Here is a 15,061-nt window from a genome sequence, read left to right as displayed (position 1 = left end):
GAGAAACACTGATTTACTACTGTTTTTTCACCCTTTTTTTTGGAGAGGAAGAGACCTGTGCAGATAATTTGGCTCCTGGTAAAAACCTCCTGAACAATAAAGGAATTCTAACTGGGAGCAGTTTCAACTGGTTGAAATCTGTGATCCTCACCGCTAGACGCCACCAAATCCTCCAAAATCTCACACACAGGACCTTTAAGAGCTGCTACAAAATCTGAAAGCAGCTGAACTTTTTTACCTTCTTTGGACTACATAGTGGACTGTACTTTAAATTTGTCATAATGTGTGTATATCTGTGTGTGTTTTCTCACATTTCAGAATTCATCGTCCAGTGCGCGGTGTCGTCAGAGATCCAGGGGTTACTGGGAAGGCAGCCTTGCATAATGGGGTCGTGGTTCTGGTACTGTTCACTGTATTTCACAAAACTGCACACACATGAATGCAGAGGCACGCACAACACACACACACACACACACACACACACACACAACATTATTGTATTAGCGCTGCAGATCACAAGAGTTAATGGCCACTAATTCCAACTTGCCTCAGGAAGCGTCCATTAGTGGCTCTTACAGTGGGAGCACTAAGCCTTATGTGCGTGTGTGCATGTGTGCGTGTGCGTGGTGGAGATGTACAGTGCGGCCCGAGACTGCAAGTCCTTTATTCCACGCGTGTATGTTTACATGTGATTGCGTGTGTCTGCAAATATGTGAAACATACCCTTCGAGGCAGATGGATGATTTGACACGGTTTCTTCCGAGGGCCCTTCTGCTGGTTTCAATCTGTCAACAAAAGCACATGTAAACACAAACAAAGTGAGCGATTCTGTACACTCAGTGTACTTGAAGTGATGCTGTTTAAATTATACATGATGTTTACCTCATTTTTGTAGTACTCGCTGTTCTAAATCTGTTGGAGAAACACAGTGTCATCACTCTGGGGCACACAATGGCTCCATTATACATTTATACCGTCATATCAATAGTGTAAGGCAGCTTCTATGTCTGCAAGTGTTCAACCATACAGACGAGAGCTTTAAATATTAAAACAGGATATATTCTGAGAAATGAGGAATGCACAATGGGAGATTATACACTGGACATAACTTAATATATATTTAATTATCATCACAGATTTTTCTGGCCCGCTGAAAATTTGATTTTTTTTTTTCAATCAGCCATAAGTTTCTTGGGGTGGGAATCACTAAAGGTTCAAAAATACAATATTATTGAGATTTTTCACACACAAAAAGAGTTTGTCATTTATAACACAGTTTTATCAAATATCAGTCGTGGGTTTGTCTTGAAATTTATATAATGAAACAGTCTAGGGGTTTCCACATCAGAGAGCATGGTTTTTACCTTTCCTCTCAATCAAAATTTTAATATTTTCTAAATTTAAATGTTTCAATATTTTTGCAATTTCAAACATTTTGTGATAATATTTATTGTGCTGTACTGTGATTTACGACCTTTTTTTAAAACTACAAAATCTGTCTGTTTATCTTACTTTAATCATTTTCATTGCAGCAAAATGTATCTAGTAAACTGAAAAAGCGACTGATTTTATCACTCAAGTAGGCTACCAAAAGTTTAATTTGTTTTTGTAACAAAACAAAAGGATACCTAGCATCTGTGTATCCATACAATATTGCCACACAAAATACTGCAATATAATACTGTATATTTTTTCAAATTATATATTATATTATTTACTTCATTATTGATTTAAATTAATTCATATTTATAATTATGAAAATATCGTGCTATACTATAATTGTCCAAAGTCTAGTACACCTCAGTTGGACACTTACTTTGAAACAATCCGAGCAGCAAGAAAGAGCAAAAGCAACAAAACAAAAGGGAGGAGAGACAGACAGCAGATGCGTTATTGCGTTAGATTTATTTTAGAGGGGAATAAACAGTAAAACAGGAAGTGAAGAATGATGTCACTGACCACTGTTACTCGGGCGCTGAAGTTATTTGGTCTCTCCAGACCCATGTCCAACACATTCGGTGCCCCGGGCTGAAAAAATACACACACAATCACACACACTCATAACTGTGCTTTTGTGTGTGTGTGTGTGTGTGTGTGTGTGTGATGAGAATATGCATGTGAGCGAGCACTTATCCTTCCTCAAGCTTTCCACTCCACTGGCTCTGATTTTTATTCTCAAGTTTCTCTTTCTTTTTCTCCGCATCCTCGTCCCTAATTCATAAGGGCAAGACAAGATGGCGTCCCTCCTCCAAACCCTTGTCCTCCGCTTCACCCTCTCCTCTCTTCTCCCCCACAGTACCTCGATTCCTCCCATCATCCCTTTCCCCTGTCCCCTCCTGTCCCCTCAATTTTTCCTTCCCTATCTCTACCTGTCTCCGTCAAACAATCAAAGACTGTTGTGATGTAAAGCAACATCGAGAAAGTGGAATATGATGATTATTATCTCTCTCTCTCTCTCTTTTTATCTCTCTCTCTCTCTTTATCTCTCTCTCTTTATCGCTCTCTCTCTTTATCTCTCTCTCTCTCCCCCTGTTGTCAGCTGAAGCTTTTACCAGATGGGTTGAATATTTTATGTAGGAGGCAGAAGGGACTGTGGGTGAACATAAGTGGGACTTCTGACAGCTTTAAATACTGTAATAAGTCCTTCTGGTTTCTGTACTTAGTCTATAGTATAGTATAGTATAGTATAGTATAGTATAGTATAGTATGGTGTGGTGTGATGTAGTATAGTGTAGTGTAGTGTAGTAAAGTATAGTGTAGTGTAGTGTAGTATAGTAAAGTAAAGTATAGTTAAGTACAGTAAAGTAAAGTATAGTGTGGTGTGGTGTAGTATATAGTATATAGTAGTGTAATGTAGTCTCACATAAACACAGTAGAATCAGTCGTAGAGTAGAATAACAGTAAACGTACCGGAGGTCTGTTGATGAGCCAGTAGGCCTGCTCCTGACACTCTAGAACAATGCGGTCCGCCTTCCGCCTCTGTTTGGACGCTCTAAACATAAATCACAATGTAAGTGTGTGTGTGTGTGTGTTTGTGTGTGTGTGTGTGTAGGGAAGCATGGGTTTCTTTTTACCTGAGTTGCTCTCTGGCTTGCATCACCACAAAGTCCCAGGTGTGGTTGATTCTCTTATGTAACACGCTGTACCTCTCCTAAAAGGACGACGGACAAGAACAGAACAAAAAGGTCTAGAATTTATGAAAGTAATAATGACAAAGGCCTGCTGCCCCAGACTACTGCATAATTCATAAAACACACACACATCCTCTCACTTACTTGCACGCACACACAGACACTTTCCTCACCTTTTCATATTCCATCAGTTCTCCTTGTTTTCTTATGTTCTTTTTAGCCAAATAGATTGCTAACGGTGCATAAGAAGGATACAAAAACAGTCAAAAAAGTAAATGTAAACACAAGTGGAAGCTCTTTTGCTTAGAATTATTAATAGTTTATCACATTTTGTATTGTCATGATGGGTGAAAAATAGTAGTTTTGCCTCAAAATGAAATATATTATTGCGTTACCATAATCCAGCTCTGAGGCAGGCCATCGGGTACTGGTCCAGAAGTAAGGAGTCTGAGAAAAACAAGTGACATTTTTTTAAATTTCTGATAGAGATTAAAAGTGAAGTGTGCCATGACAAAGTGGCGGCAGACAGTGGCAGATGGATGGGGGATTAGAAAGTGGGCTAATGGAGAAAGAGAGGGGAAAAGCCGGTGATATCGTGGTATGTGAGGGTTTAGCCAAAAGAGGCAATGCCTTTAAACTACAAAAAGAGTTTTTACGAGCACAGAAATGAACTTACTGCAACTTACCTGGAAGCGATAGGGCGACTCATCAGGTTTCAATATGAGAGATCTCGGCTCCTTGAGAGGGTAAATATACCCGTATTTCACCAGCATGCCACTGAGATGCAATGCCTCTGTCAACATAGACGAAACTTATCATTTTAGAGTTTCAGAGGTTCTTTTGGTGACTACTAGTTGTTTTTTTTTTTTATCTTATACACTTTTAAATAATATTTCACCCCCCAAACTACTTTTTTTAATTGACTCACTCCATGCAGCGCTGAATTTGTAACGAAAACTGAAATTTTCTTGCATGACTCCACAGTGAATGAAGAATCCAAAAACAGAAAATTTTGATGAGCTGGAGTCATAGGGGTCCATGTTAAGAAACAGCAAAACCATGTCAAAACATCTTTCCACAAACTCTCACACAACCCAGCTGCATGTTCAGTACGTCCCAAACAGACGGCTCTTTCTGACAGCGAACTGAACTAAAGCGAACCTCATCTATACCGTCTGCAAAACCAGACTCCATTGACAAAAAGAGTCATTTTATCTTGCTGAATACGAGAGCTGCCTCGATTTGTCTTATTGTGTGACTTTTGTGTTTTAAAGGGTTAATTCAGATTTAACAAAGTCACACAATAACATAAACAAACTAACTGATCGAGGCAGAGTCCGAGCAGCAGCTCCTGTGTTCAGGGAGGTAAAATTAGTGGTTTTGTCAATGGAGTCTGGCCTTGAAGAGACCAGAGATGAGTTTCACCTTCTGTTCAGTGCTTTGTCTGTTTGGGAGGCTCACAGCTGGAAACATGAGACTTGGATTACACTAAAAAAGTTGTGTAAGAATTTGCAAACAAATTTTTTGATATGGTTTTGCTGCTGTGAGACGTGGAGCCCTATGACTTTCATTTACTCAAGAATTTTCAGTTTTTTGATTTTTTTCGTATACCTACGCTCTGTCAACTCATCATGGGGAGAAAAAGCAATGACCAACTTGGTAAGAAATGTCCCTCAAATTGCAAAAAAAAAAAAAAGAAAAACAAGAAAAACATAGTAAAAGGTGACAATAAAATTAACCAAAAATTAGTTTTAGAATTAAAAAAGAGGGGTTAAAAATTAGAAAATTGTCAAGAAAAAAAGGAAAGATGTCCAGAAAACAAGTTTATACTTAATAAAATAGTACTCTAATAAAATTATGTTACAGAAAAAAATTAAATATATAAAATAAATATATATGTTTTTTAATTTTAGATACGTTTTAAGATAATTTTCTTGTTTGTTTTACTTCATTTTTTACTTACTTTCAGGTATTTTTTTGGGAACTTTTATACTATTTATTGCAAATTTTTGGGCCATGTCTTGTTAAGTTGCTCTATGCCTTACCCCCCAAATTTCTGAGGTTTTAAAGAATTATGGCTTCAATAAGTATTTCTGATGTGTACTACAAGGAAAATAATAACTTTTATTTATCACTGTGTGGTGTTTGATGGCACATGAAAGAGCTGCTTCATCAGTGTTGAAGCACTTAAACTGAACGGGAAAAAATCGATAATTAATCACTTGATTTGCGAGAAGAAATAAATTTACAAAACTGTGGGGCTTATTCATCAAACCCTCCTTCTTTTTTTCATCAAACACCTGAACCCTGTCAGCAGCCTCTCTCAAATCAAAGCTTTGTCTCAGTGATGAAATGCGTCATCAATCTTCAGTCTCTCCTCATTTGTTAAAGAGCCCTACTTTTTATGACTGACAGCTACCAAAAAAAGCTGTGCGATGCATTTTAATCAGCTCTTCTCTGCTGACTGGCTCCTCTCTTCCCTCCTTTAGTCTGCTCTGAGGCGAAAGGGACCAGCGGACGACTTTTTTTTTCCAAGCTCTAATTTACTTCTGGTTGGGTAATGCCTCCTGAGGGGAAAACCTCCACAGGGACGCTAATCAAAGCAGTGAGTTAATCAAACTTGGGATCCTCTGGGGCTCACCCCATTCCTGTTTACTGGAAACAGCAGCCCCCCCAACATAACACATCACTACCACGTCAGCTTGAGAGAAAACACCATATCCTGGCAACACACTAACACACAACAAGCGCAGAAACAGTCGCAGCAAATACTCTGTCACACACACAAAATGTACACTGTAAACACAGTTTCTTACCCTCCTCACAGATATTATATTTCTGGATCAGCCAGTCAATTATGTCACGGCCTGAAGGGAAAAAAAAGAGAGAAATAAAGGAGTGGAGAAAAAGAGGACAAACTTCCTCTCTGCAAAAGCACACAGCATTTCTCCCAAATTCACTGCTGCATTATGCATGACCACTGGGACAAACACAAGCTGCAGCGTGCATGTCCACACACAAGATGCTAATGCACGCTGACATAAGGGCACACAAACACACACACACACACACACACACACACACATATATATAGTTTTTCTTGTGATAAAATTGCTAAGTTTCCAGGTGCTTTATTTTTCTCAACTATTGAAGAGATGAATAATAATGTAGCTTTACTGTATGTATTAAACAGTCTTTGAGTGTGTGTTGATTTTTGTGATTGGTGTGTGTTGTATTGGTGTTATTGTGTGTTTTGCCGTCCTGTGAGTGTGAATGTTATGTGTGTTTTTTTATGTAATCTAGTAAATTAATATTGTTAATAAAACATAATGGAGACCTGTAGGAAGAGTAGCTACTTTTTTAACACAGAAGCTAGTAAGGGATATTAATAAACACACACACATACACACACACACACACACACACATATACCTGTCATGGCGTGTGGGATGACAGTGATAAGAAGTCTCTGGTTTCTCATCTTCATGCCCATGTCAGGGTCCTGCATGGCCACAATCACTTTCTCCATCTGTCAGGGGAATGCACACACACACACACACACACACACACACACACACACGCAAGATATACACAATATATAAAAACAGTCAAAACCCACTTGCATAAGTCAAAAATTCTAATAAAACAATTTACATACATAATGCTCAGCCCTTTATAACATGTTTTCATCCCTGTATCATATGTTTTCGGATACACACAGTCCAACATTTTAATATTTTTTTACACTGTAATATTTCACGCCATAACAACAAACCAAAGCAAGCAGAAAAATAACAGTCTCACCTTTCGAAAGCATGTCATTTGCTCCCGGTGCCAGCCTCCTTTAGCCAGGGTGTTGATGGTCATCTTGCGGGCTGCTCCGGATCACTCGACAGGACGTTAAAGTGAAACATCGAAGTGTTGTCGGTCTGTCGGGAGCGCGCGGCAGAGAGAGCGTGCACCACCGTTTCCGTTTTTTTTCCTCCATCAGGCGGCCCGGTGCCTGCGGGCGCGCCCCTGTGTAGATTATAAAGGATTACAGTGCGCTTCAATATGATACATAATGTCTGTGCAGAAGCGAAAACAACAATTTGTCTTAATAAATATGTCACTGATGTAGGCTATTTAATAAAACGTGCAATTGAATTATTAACAAATTCTCAAAAAACGTGGGATATAGCTTACTTCAGAGGATATGTGATAATGTCTACAAACTTGCAGTGAAGGGAGTCACTGTGTGACATAATAAACTAGGATTTATGACACAAGGACAGTTTTAATCCTGTAATACTCAATACTGAAAATCAAGTTCGTTATGTCCAGCCAGCAGCATTGCAAACAAACATTTAATTTTATTTTTACCTTGTTCACAGTGTGTAATGACTGTAGATATTCTTACAAATCATTTTATAAAGCAAAAGAAAGCAAAACTAAACAAACAACAACAACAAAAAACATTGCTGTTTTATACGGAATAGCTGCAACCGCAACTTAAATGTATATTTCCATAAACAAGAAAATACATAATAGTTTTTCCTATCATGGCTTAATTATTTGTGAGTTAATAAAAAACTTAATTTTTGGTTAAAATATGCTTATTTCAAATTTACTAGGCTCTGCAACCGAATAAATCTAAATACAAGCCATTTATATTTGTATGTTGCATATGAGTTCTTTGGATCTTTTTTTTCCCCCTTTAGTTCTGGTGATATCTTTCTGCATTTTATCTTGTCATTTTCTCATAATCTTCTTATAATTTATAATTTACATTTTTTTTTCTTTTTTAAAAAGTGTATTGTTAGTGTGTGTTAGCTAAAACAGGCTAAAGTATAAATGCAGAAGTCTAATAAAAAATACAGATTTTTTTTAAAAGTATACATATTTATAAGCCAATTTTAAAAAATATTATTTTAATTTTTGAATGTAAAAAATAACAATATTTTGTTTTCATTATTTGAAAACAATGTGGCCTTTGTTGGTAAAATATTCTACAAGAAGTAAAATTCACGCCCTTTTTGGATTTTGGTGTCCTGCGTGAATAAATAACAAACAGTCTTTATTTACATCGACTAAACAGCACGTGCACTGACTCCGCTGTAAATGTCAACGGCTTCAGTTTTATCCCACGCGGGTTTCCGTAGCAACAGGAAGTGGTTCCGCCGTCGCTTTGAGACCGTTCACTGGTGTCATTGTTGGACAATTTATTCCGGTTATTGGGGACATTTTACGGAGGTAAGACGTTAATTAAACACACGTGTTTTCTTAAAAAGGTTTAAGTTGTAACTAACGCGCGTGAGATTCGTTGCGAAGTAGAAACGAGTCTTTTTTAGCTAACCGTGCTAACGTTAGCTAGCTGTAGCAGGATGGAGACCGACCGACTGGAGACATGTCCAACTGAAAAGTGTCTCTGGACTCAGTTTACAACGCAGAAAGATGGAAAATGACTTTTTTAAAAAGTTAATTATCTTGGAAAGAAGCTCATTGTACACTTATGTTTCTGCTTTCGAGCAAGTAAACAGGTTGAGGATCAGCGTGTTGTGTTTTATCTCAATGTGTTTTGTTTATTATAGTTTTTTTATTGTTTTTTATTGAATTGTGTCCAAACAGATGGTCTTTATAGGACTTAATACCCTTATCTTTATATCTAAATCATAGTTATGGCAGGAAACAAATCTTTCTTTTAAATTTATCTTTATTTATTTTTCCTTTTTTTATTATTATTTTTTGTATTTTTTGGTTATACAGCACTTCGGTCAACGGTTGTACTTTTTAATTGCATTTGTTTTATTTTTGTATACTTGCTTTTATGTGATGTCATCTTTTATTTATTTTACCTTTTTAATATATGTTTAATTTATTTTATTTACCTTTATTTGTATTTCACAAAGTCCACAACATCATGCCCAATTTGCATAAACTGAATGTTTAAAATCACAATTAACTCATTTATGAAAAAAGGGAAATCACATGTTTTGAAACAATTCTTTAACATGTCACTCTTGAACTTTTACCAACACATTTGACTCATAGAAGATTTAAAATGTGTTTAATTTTTTAATGGTTCCTCTGTTAGGTGGTGATGGGTGACATCCGTCAGTCGTTGCTGCCTCGTGATGTGCTGAGTGCAGCCAAAGAGCTGCTGTATCACCTGGACATCTACATCTGTAACCTGGTTCAGTCCGGGAGGCAGCCTCCTCAGGTCGACTCCAAAACCCAGGAGCTGGTGGAGGAGTTCATCCTGCATGCACCTAAGGACAGAAATACTCCAGCCAGGGTAACGCATTACCGTTTACTACTTCTACACCAATATGCAGTATTTAAATACACACATATGGACAGCCAGTAAATGATGTGTGTGCTTCTTTCAGAGGATGAGCGCTCTGCAGGAGCTCCAACTGCTGGAGATCATGTGCAGCTGTTTCCAGGAGCAGAGCCGGGATACTGTCCGTCAGCTTATGTTCTCCGCCCTCTTCAGTCTCCAAGGCAACCAGGCAGATGAAAGTCGCATGGCGCTGTTAGGCAAGCTGGTCTCCATGGCGATCGCTGTGGGCAGGGTTCCCATCTTGGAGTGTGCTGCTACCTGGTTACAGGTGAGAATTCAAACAGTCGGAACTCGAAACCTCGACCAAAATAAACCACTATCAAGTTGTATCGAAACTCAAGACAAATAATACCTGCATTTAATATTTTATGAACCCAGATCTAAAAAATGAATGTGTGTGGTTTTGCTTTAAGTCAATTACTGCAAGCATTCTTCAGTGTGAAGCGATGTGTGATTGGCGCACTGTCGCAGATGAAACAGGGGAGTGGTGAGGAAGGGTGCAGCGTATCTGACAAAGTTTGCCAATTCAGCATCCTTAGATGCCACCAAAACATTTGAAAATATGACTACACACACATTCGCTAAAAGGAGAAAAGAAATACTCTATCGGTGTCTGCATCCTCTTGAGGGTACTGCTGATATTGTCACTTTTTGTAGTTTTTAAAATAATATCAAGCCCTAATTCAAACAAAATTACATACTTAAATATGCATTTATCTGTGTATATTTCAACTCTGCAGTGTTGATTTGTGTTTGTGTACTTTTGATGTTCTGAGCTTAAATGCCTCTGTTTGCATTTGTGTCCTGCAGAGAACCCACCGTGTGTACTGCGTGCGCCTGGCTCAGGTGCTGGTAGACGACTACTGCAGTATGGTGCCCGGCTCGGGGCCCACCCTGCAGAACATCCACAGCGCCAGCCCGCGCTTCTGCTGCCAGTTCATCACTGCTGTCACCACCCTATATGACCTCAACACAGGTATGTCACACTAAAGTACAAAAATATCTAAAAACTGGGGCTTAAAGTCAGTCCGTCCAGGTTTTTGCGAGTTTTATGGGAAATGTTTGCAGCCTAAAATGCTAGATTAAACAACAGCTATTATAAAAAGTTGCAATGCAAGTTGCAATGTTTCTGGGGTTTTTTTCTGATACGAAAAGTCAGTAAAAGTTGCAATATTGCAAACTGCATTAAAATACTGGGTGCCCCATGTAAAGAGCCTGTGTCCTCACCACAGAGACAGCAGATTTGACCGTGGCCCTTTGCTGCGTCATCCCCCCTCTCTCCTTTTTTCATGCCTTTGCCAAGAAAATATTTTTTAAAAAATGCAAAAGTAGTTATAATATGTTATACCAAATATATGGTATAATCCATTAAAAATCAGAGGCAGATTGTCCCAGTGAAAATAAACCCATACCAAAAAGGATGCATAAAGCTTCCATGTCGTGTAAATGACATTTTGTTTGACATTTTTGTGCCTAAGCTATTTTCTTTATCACACACACACATACACACACACACATACACATGCAGAGTTTGTCACACTAACAAGTGAGCTTGCCTCTAACATTTTGTGATTTATGCTACACAAACGTCACCACTAATCTGCATATTTAATCAAACGTAAATGTGATACATTCACGTCGAACATGTCTGCATCTTCACAACCTGAAAAAAGGAAGTGATCTTGGTGACTCATGGGAAACTGTTATGATTGGTCAAATATGTGGGAAAGTTTGGATGTTTGGGCAAATTTGCAAGGTTGTGTAAAATTCACAGGGATTGGTTGAATTTGTGTTAATTTTTTCAATCGCAGCATCCTAAAAGAGCTATAAAAAAAGCACAGAAAGAGATTTGAAAAAACGATATTTAAAAAATAGATTTTGGGAAGAGGGAATGCATCATGTGCACATTTTTTTGTTAAATGGCTGAAAATGTTAAATACCTGAAATGTTTACATCTTTAAACTCATCTTTGTGTGTGTTTTCAGAGGAGCTCACCCCTCCGTTAGAACTCCTCCAGATGATCGTGTCGTGGATCCAAGATGACCCCCGTCTAGTCCTCATCACCTTCCTGAACACGCCCCTCTCTGGCAACCAGCCAATCAGCTCACTCGATGTCACACCTTTAGGTGGGTTGGTGCGCTGGTGCGTCAAAGCGCCGCTGGCCTACAGGAGAGACAAGAAGCAGGCGTTAACCAACGGCAGCACTGAGAGCGAGCCGGAGGTGGGGCCTCTTTTCTCCGCTCTCCATCTGAGCGTCCTACAGGTCAGTGGTGTGTCGAGATAAATTCACCCACAGTTACGCTTACACACATATAAAAAAACGCCTCAACACACACAGTGAAGATAATGGAGCTACTGTCCGTCTCAACATTTAGGTCCTAATGCTCCTGCCGAACATACTCAATGAGAAGGGGCTTTTCGGTCGCCTGGCGCTGCTGCAGATGGAGTCCCTGGCCGCACTGACCTCTGACCTCTCCAGGCTGTTGGACCAGGCCGACAAACACACACACGCATCATCCACAGACATGCGTGCACAGTCTCAGCTGGCTCTGGACCGGCTGGCGCAGGCCCTGCAGGTGGCCATGGCCAATGGAGCTCTGCTCTGCTCGAGAGGTAAGATGTGAAAACAAAAAGTGGTGCCGACATAAGAGGCTAGAAAAATAGATAGAGGAGAGGGATTAGATTTAAATTACTGACTCTTGCGTGTTGTCGTTGGTGCCTCAGAGGCAGAAGTAGCTGCATTTATGGAAATTAACTTGACAGATATTTAATGCACTTCTTTGTGCGACCTCCGTTTCTCTCTGTCCTGTTACGTTCTACTTTGCTGCCTGTCCACGAAAGACACCAAAATGCTGGTGGAGTATCATATCGTATAACAAATTACCACTTCCACAGTATTTGAATAGTCCCCGTTCTGCAGGGGAAATGTTGATCGCTGAGGGCTTGTTGTGTCTTAACTGTCCAAGTCGACCGTTAAAGTTAATTTAAAACATAACCATAGACTGTATATAAAGACAGACAGCATGACAGCTTCCCCAAAATGAAGCTTTTCAATCTGGATCGCCCCCTGGTGTCTGTCTGCAGTATAGGTCATAAAGCCCGCCCCTCCATGTTAGTGAATGGGACATCGGCCAAACTAAAAACTCAAAGTACACGACAATTATTTTTTTCCCAAATCGTTGATCGTTGTGATTTTCCACCATGATTGACAGCTCTAACAGCCAGTCTGTGTGCTCACATTCAATGCAGCTGCTCACAGTAAGTCGGACAGGTGTTTTGGTGGGAACTCCTCCCGATGAGGATATCGCAAGATGGCATCCCGGATATTTTAAGCTCACTTCAGCATAGCGGGGTCTGTCTTCATATACAGTCTATGAACATAACTCAAACTTTTGGGCCATTCCCAAATAACAACTATGTTAGAGCTACATGGCGCTCCTAACAGCAGTCTTTTAGAGACACTTTGAACTGATTGTTATTAGAATTCACCAGAAAAACGGCGAAAGAAAACCACAAATGTATTTTCATTCAATTATTCAATTTTAATGTATTATGGTCCTTTTCTTGATAACAAACATAAGAGAAGAAAATGCTAGCAGGCGGATGTCTGCCTGTGTCCCGTCTTTTGACATATTTTCATGTCACACGCGTCATACGGATTGTGTCATCGTGCTGTTGGAGTGCTTATTTGACGCTGCCTTGTTTCTACAGAGGACCTGAGAGCGATCTGTTCCCGTCTGCCACACAACAAGTAAGAACCATCAACTGTTAATTACTCTTTTACCATGTAACTGTAACTCTATGGTTATCTGATTTTAGCTAGATCTATATAGTATAAGTTTAGTGTTACCTACCCAAACTTAAAGAATAAACCTCGTGTGTGCTTTAATTTACATGACGTGCAAGATCACACTTTGGATAGCACAGGGTGCTAAATTAAGATTAAGTAAACAGACAATTATTTAGGGATGACAATGGAAAAATTAAAGTTAAACCACACTATAATTTTATTTAGATACAGATTTGATTACTGTAATATAAAAGGGACCGTTTACCCTAAAATCAGAATAAATATTTTTCCTCCCTAGTGCTATTTATTCATTTATCAGTGTAGATGAAAAGATTTTCATTTTTATTATAAATGCATATTGGCTCCAAATGTCGGTTATCTCTCTCATTAACTACTACTAATCCTTACTGAGATGTAATGTAATGTAATTTTATTTAAAACAGGCACAGTGCACAATAAAACATTAACCTTATAAACAAGGCAGCAGAGCTGCTGTTTGCGACTGTAGTCCCTGGGCAGGTTAGTGGAGTAAATGAATACATAAATGATTGAATAAAATACAAAACATCAGTTCATAAAATTTTACAAACATTATTATTCCCATATCCCACCCCACCTAATCAAGACAAATCTCAAATTTGTGCAAAATTGCAGTATCAGCCCTGAAAACCTATATCATTCAACCCCTAATTAATACCACACAAACTTATTTTGTTGACATTTTATTCATGTGACAAATATATATATAAAGTGGCATGTTTCCAAAAAGACATCAGATTTTGCAGTCCAAAAAAAAAGCAATCTACAAAATCTAATTTTGAATTTTTGTTGCATTTCAACATTTCTTCTCTGTCGTCTCTTCATGACGTTTTTTTGTACGTTTTTCTCCCCAGTTTGCTCCAGCTGGTGTTATCCGGCCCAGTGATGTACTACAACAACATCCACACCCCTCCGATGGCCTTCAGTCCACATGCAGCTCATTCCCCCATCGCCTCACACCCCACACACACACCACACACACCTCACACCCCACACACACCTCTGGCCACCCACCCCTCCTCTCACCCTCAGTACCCCGCTCAGCCTTTCATGACGGGGATGCCGTTCCCCTACAGACCCAGCCACTAAAAAACAAAATGTCCAAAGTGTTTGCTGATGTGAAACTGTGTGTTTATGTGTGTGAATGTCGGGTAATGATTGTTGTTTGTTGAATGAATGAAAGTGTGAGTGATGTGTCATGACGTTAACCAGCAGATTCTGCTGAAGTTTGTGAAGCTGTCATACATGTCCAATAAATATTTTTTTTACCTGACAGCTGATCTGGATGTTGTTCTTTATAACCACCACTTGTGGTCACTGTCGGTCTCATTTCCAGCTGCGAACTCAGAACAACAGCTTTCAAATGTCCTTTACTGCAGGGCTTTATTTGAAATATTGCAAAGTAGGAGATGTAAAGAGAACTTGATTACACTTTATGCAAATTTTACATGCCTTTTTGTTTTTTACTGCAGGCAACAAGAGTATCTACCAAGATTTAACACTTTGAAACCTAGACTGACATCATGTTTCTGGTGCTGCTTTCAGACACGTATGTAAAACTTAAAATTTAAGTAAAATTTAAGTATTTAAAACTTTGAACTTTATTTATATTGTTCGATATTGTTCGATTTCTTTCAAAACCACGGGGGAAAAGGCATTCAGCAGCTTGGTAAGAAACATCCCTTATATTTACAGAAATTATAAGGTTTGGAAAATTTATTTTTATAAAGTTAGGGGGAAAAAATGTGTGTGTATACTTATGATTACAGATTTGAAATT

The 15,061-nt window shown here is 38.8% G+C and overlaps 2 protein-coding genes across 2 annotated transcripts; one reads left to right on the top strand and one right to left on the bottom strand.

Annotated features, from left to right (window-relative positions):
• Nucleotides 1-307: 307 nt before the first annotated feature.
• Nucleotides 308-7,008, bottom strand: rgs11 (regulator of G protein signaling 11). The gene is made up of 12 exons (XM_042498526.1): nt 6,936-7,008; nt 6,564-6,660; nt 5,948-5,998; nt 3,818-3,924; nt 3,527-3,578; nt 3,305-3,363; nt 3,075-3,151; nt 2,911-2,992; nt 1,960-2,028; nt 883-906; nt 724-785; nt 308-425 (listed from the first exon to the last, which is right to left on the bottom strand). Exons 1-12 carry the CDS (start codon nt 6,996-6,998, stop codon nt 308-310), a joined length of 861 nt encoding a protein of 286 aa, XP_042354460.1. The 5' UTR covers nt 6,999-7,008.
• A 1,275-nt stretch (nt 7,009-8,283) lies between these two features.
• c12h7orf26 (chromosome 12 C7orf26 homolog) lies at nt 8,284-14,535 on the top strand. Its single transcript, XM_042497966.1, has 8 exons — nt 8,284-8,363; nt 9,205-9,405; nt 9,500-9,721; nt 10,264-10,429; nt 11,439-11,716; nt 11,829-12,066; nt 13,165-13,204; nt 14,137-14,535. The coding sequence occupies exons 2-8, from the start codon at nt 9,211-9,213 to the stop codon at nt 14,369-14,371; spliced, it is 1,374 nt and encodes a 457-aa protein (XP_042353900.1). The 5' UTR covers nt 8,284-8,363; nt 9,205-9,210; the 3' UTR covers nt 14,372-14,535.
• The last annotated feature ends 526 nt before the right edge of the window (nt 14,536-15,061 follow it).

The sequence above is a fragment of the Plectropomus leopardus genome, chromosome 12 (assembly GCF_008729295.1).
Source record: "Plectropomus leopardus isolate mb chromosome 12, YSFRI_Pleo_2.0, whole genome shotgun sequence".
NCBI classification, from domain to species: domain Eukaryota; kingdom Metazoa; phylum Chordata; class Actinopteri; order Perciformes; family Serranidae; genus Plectropomus; species Plectropomus leopardus.
Note: the sequence above shows the minus strand (reverse complement) of the source record. Positions and strands in the feature narration are given on the sequence as shown.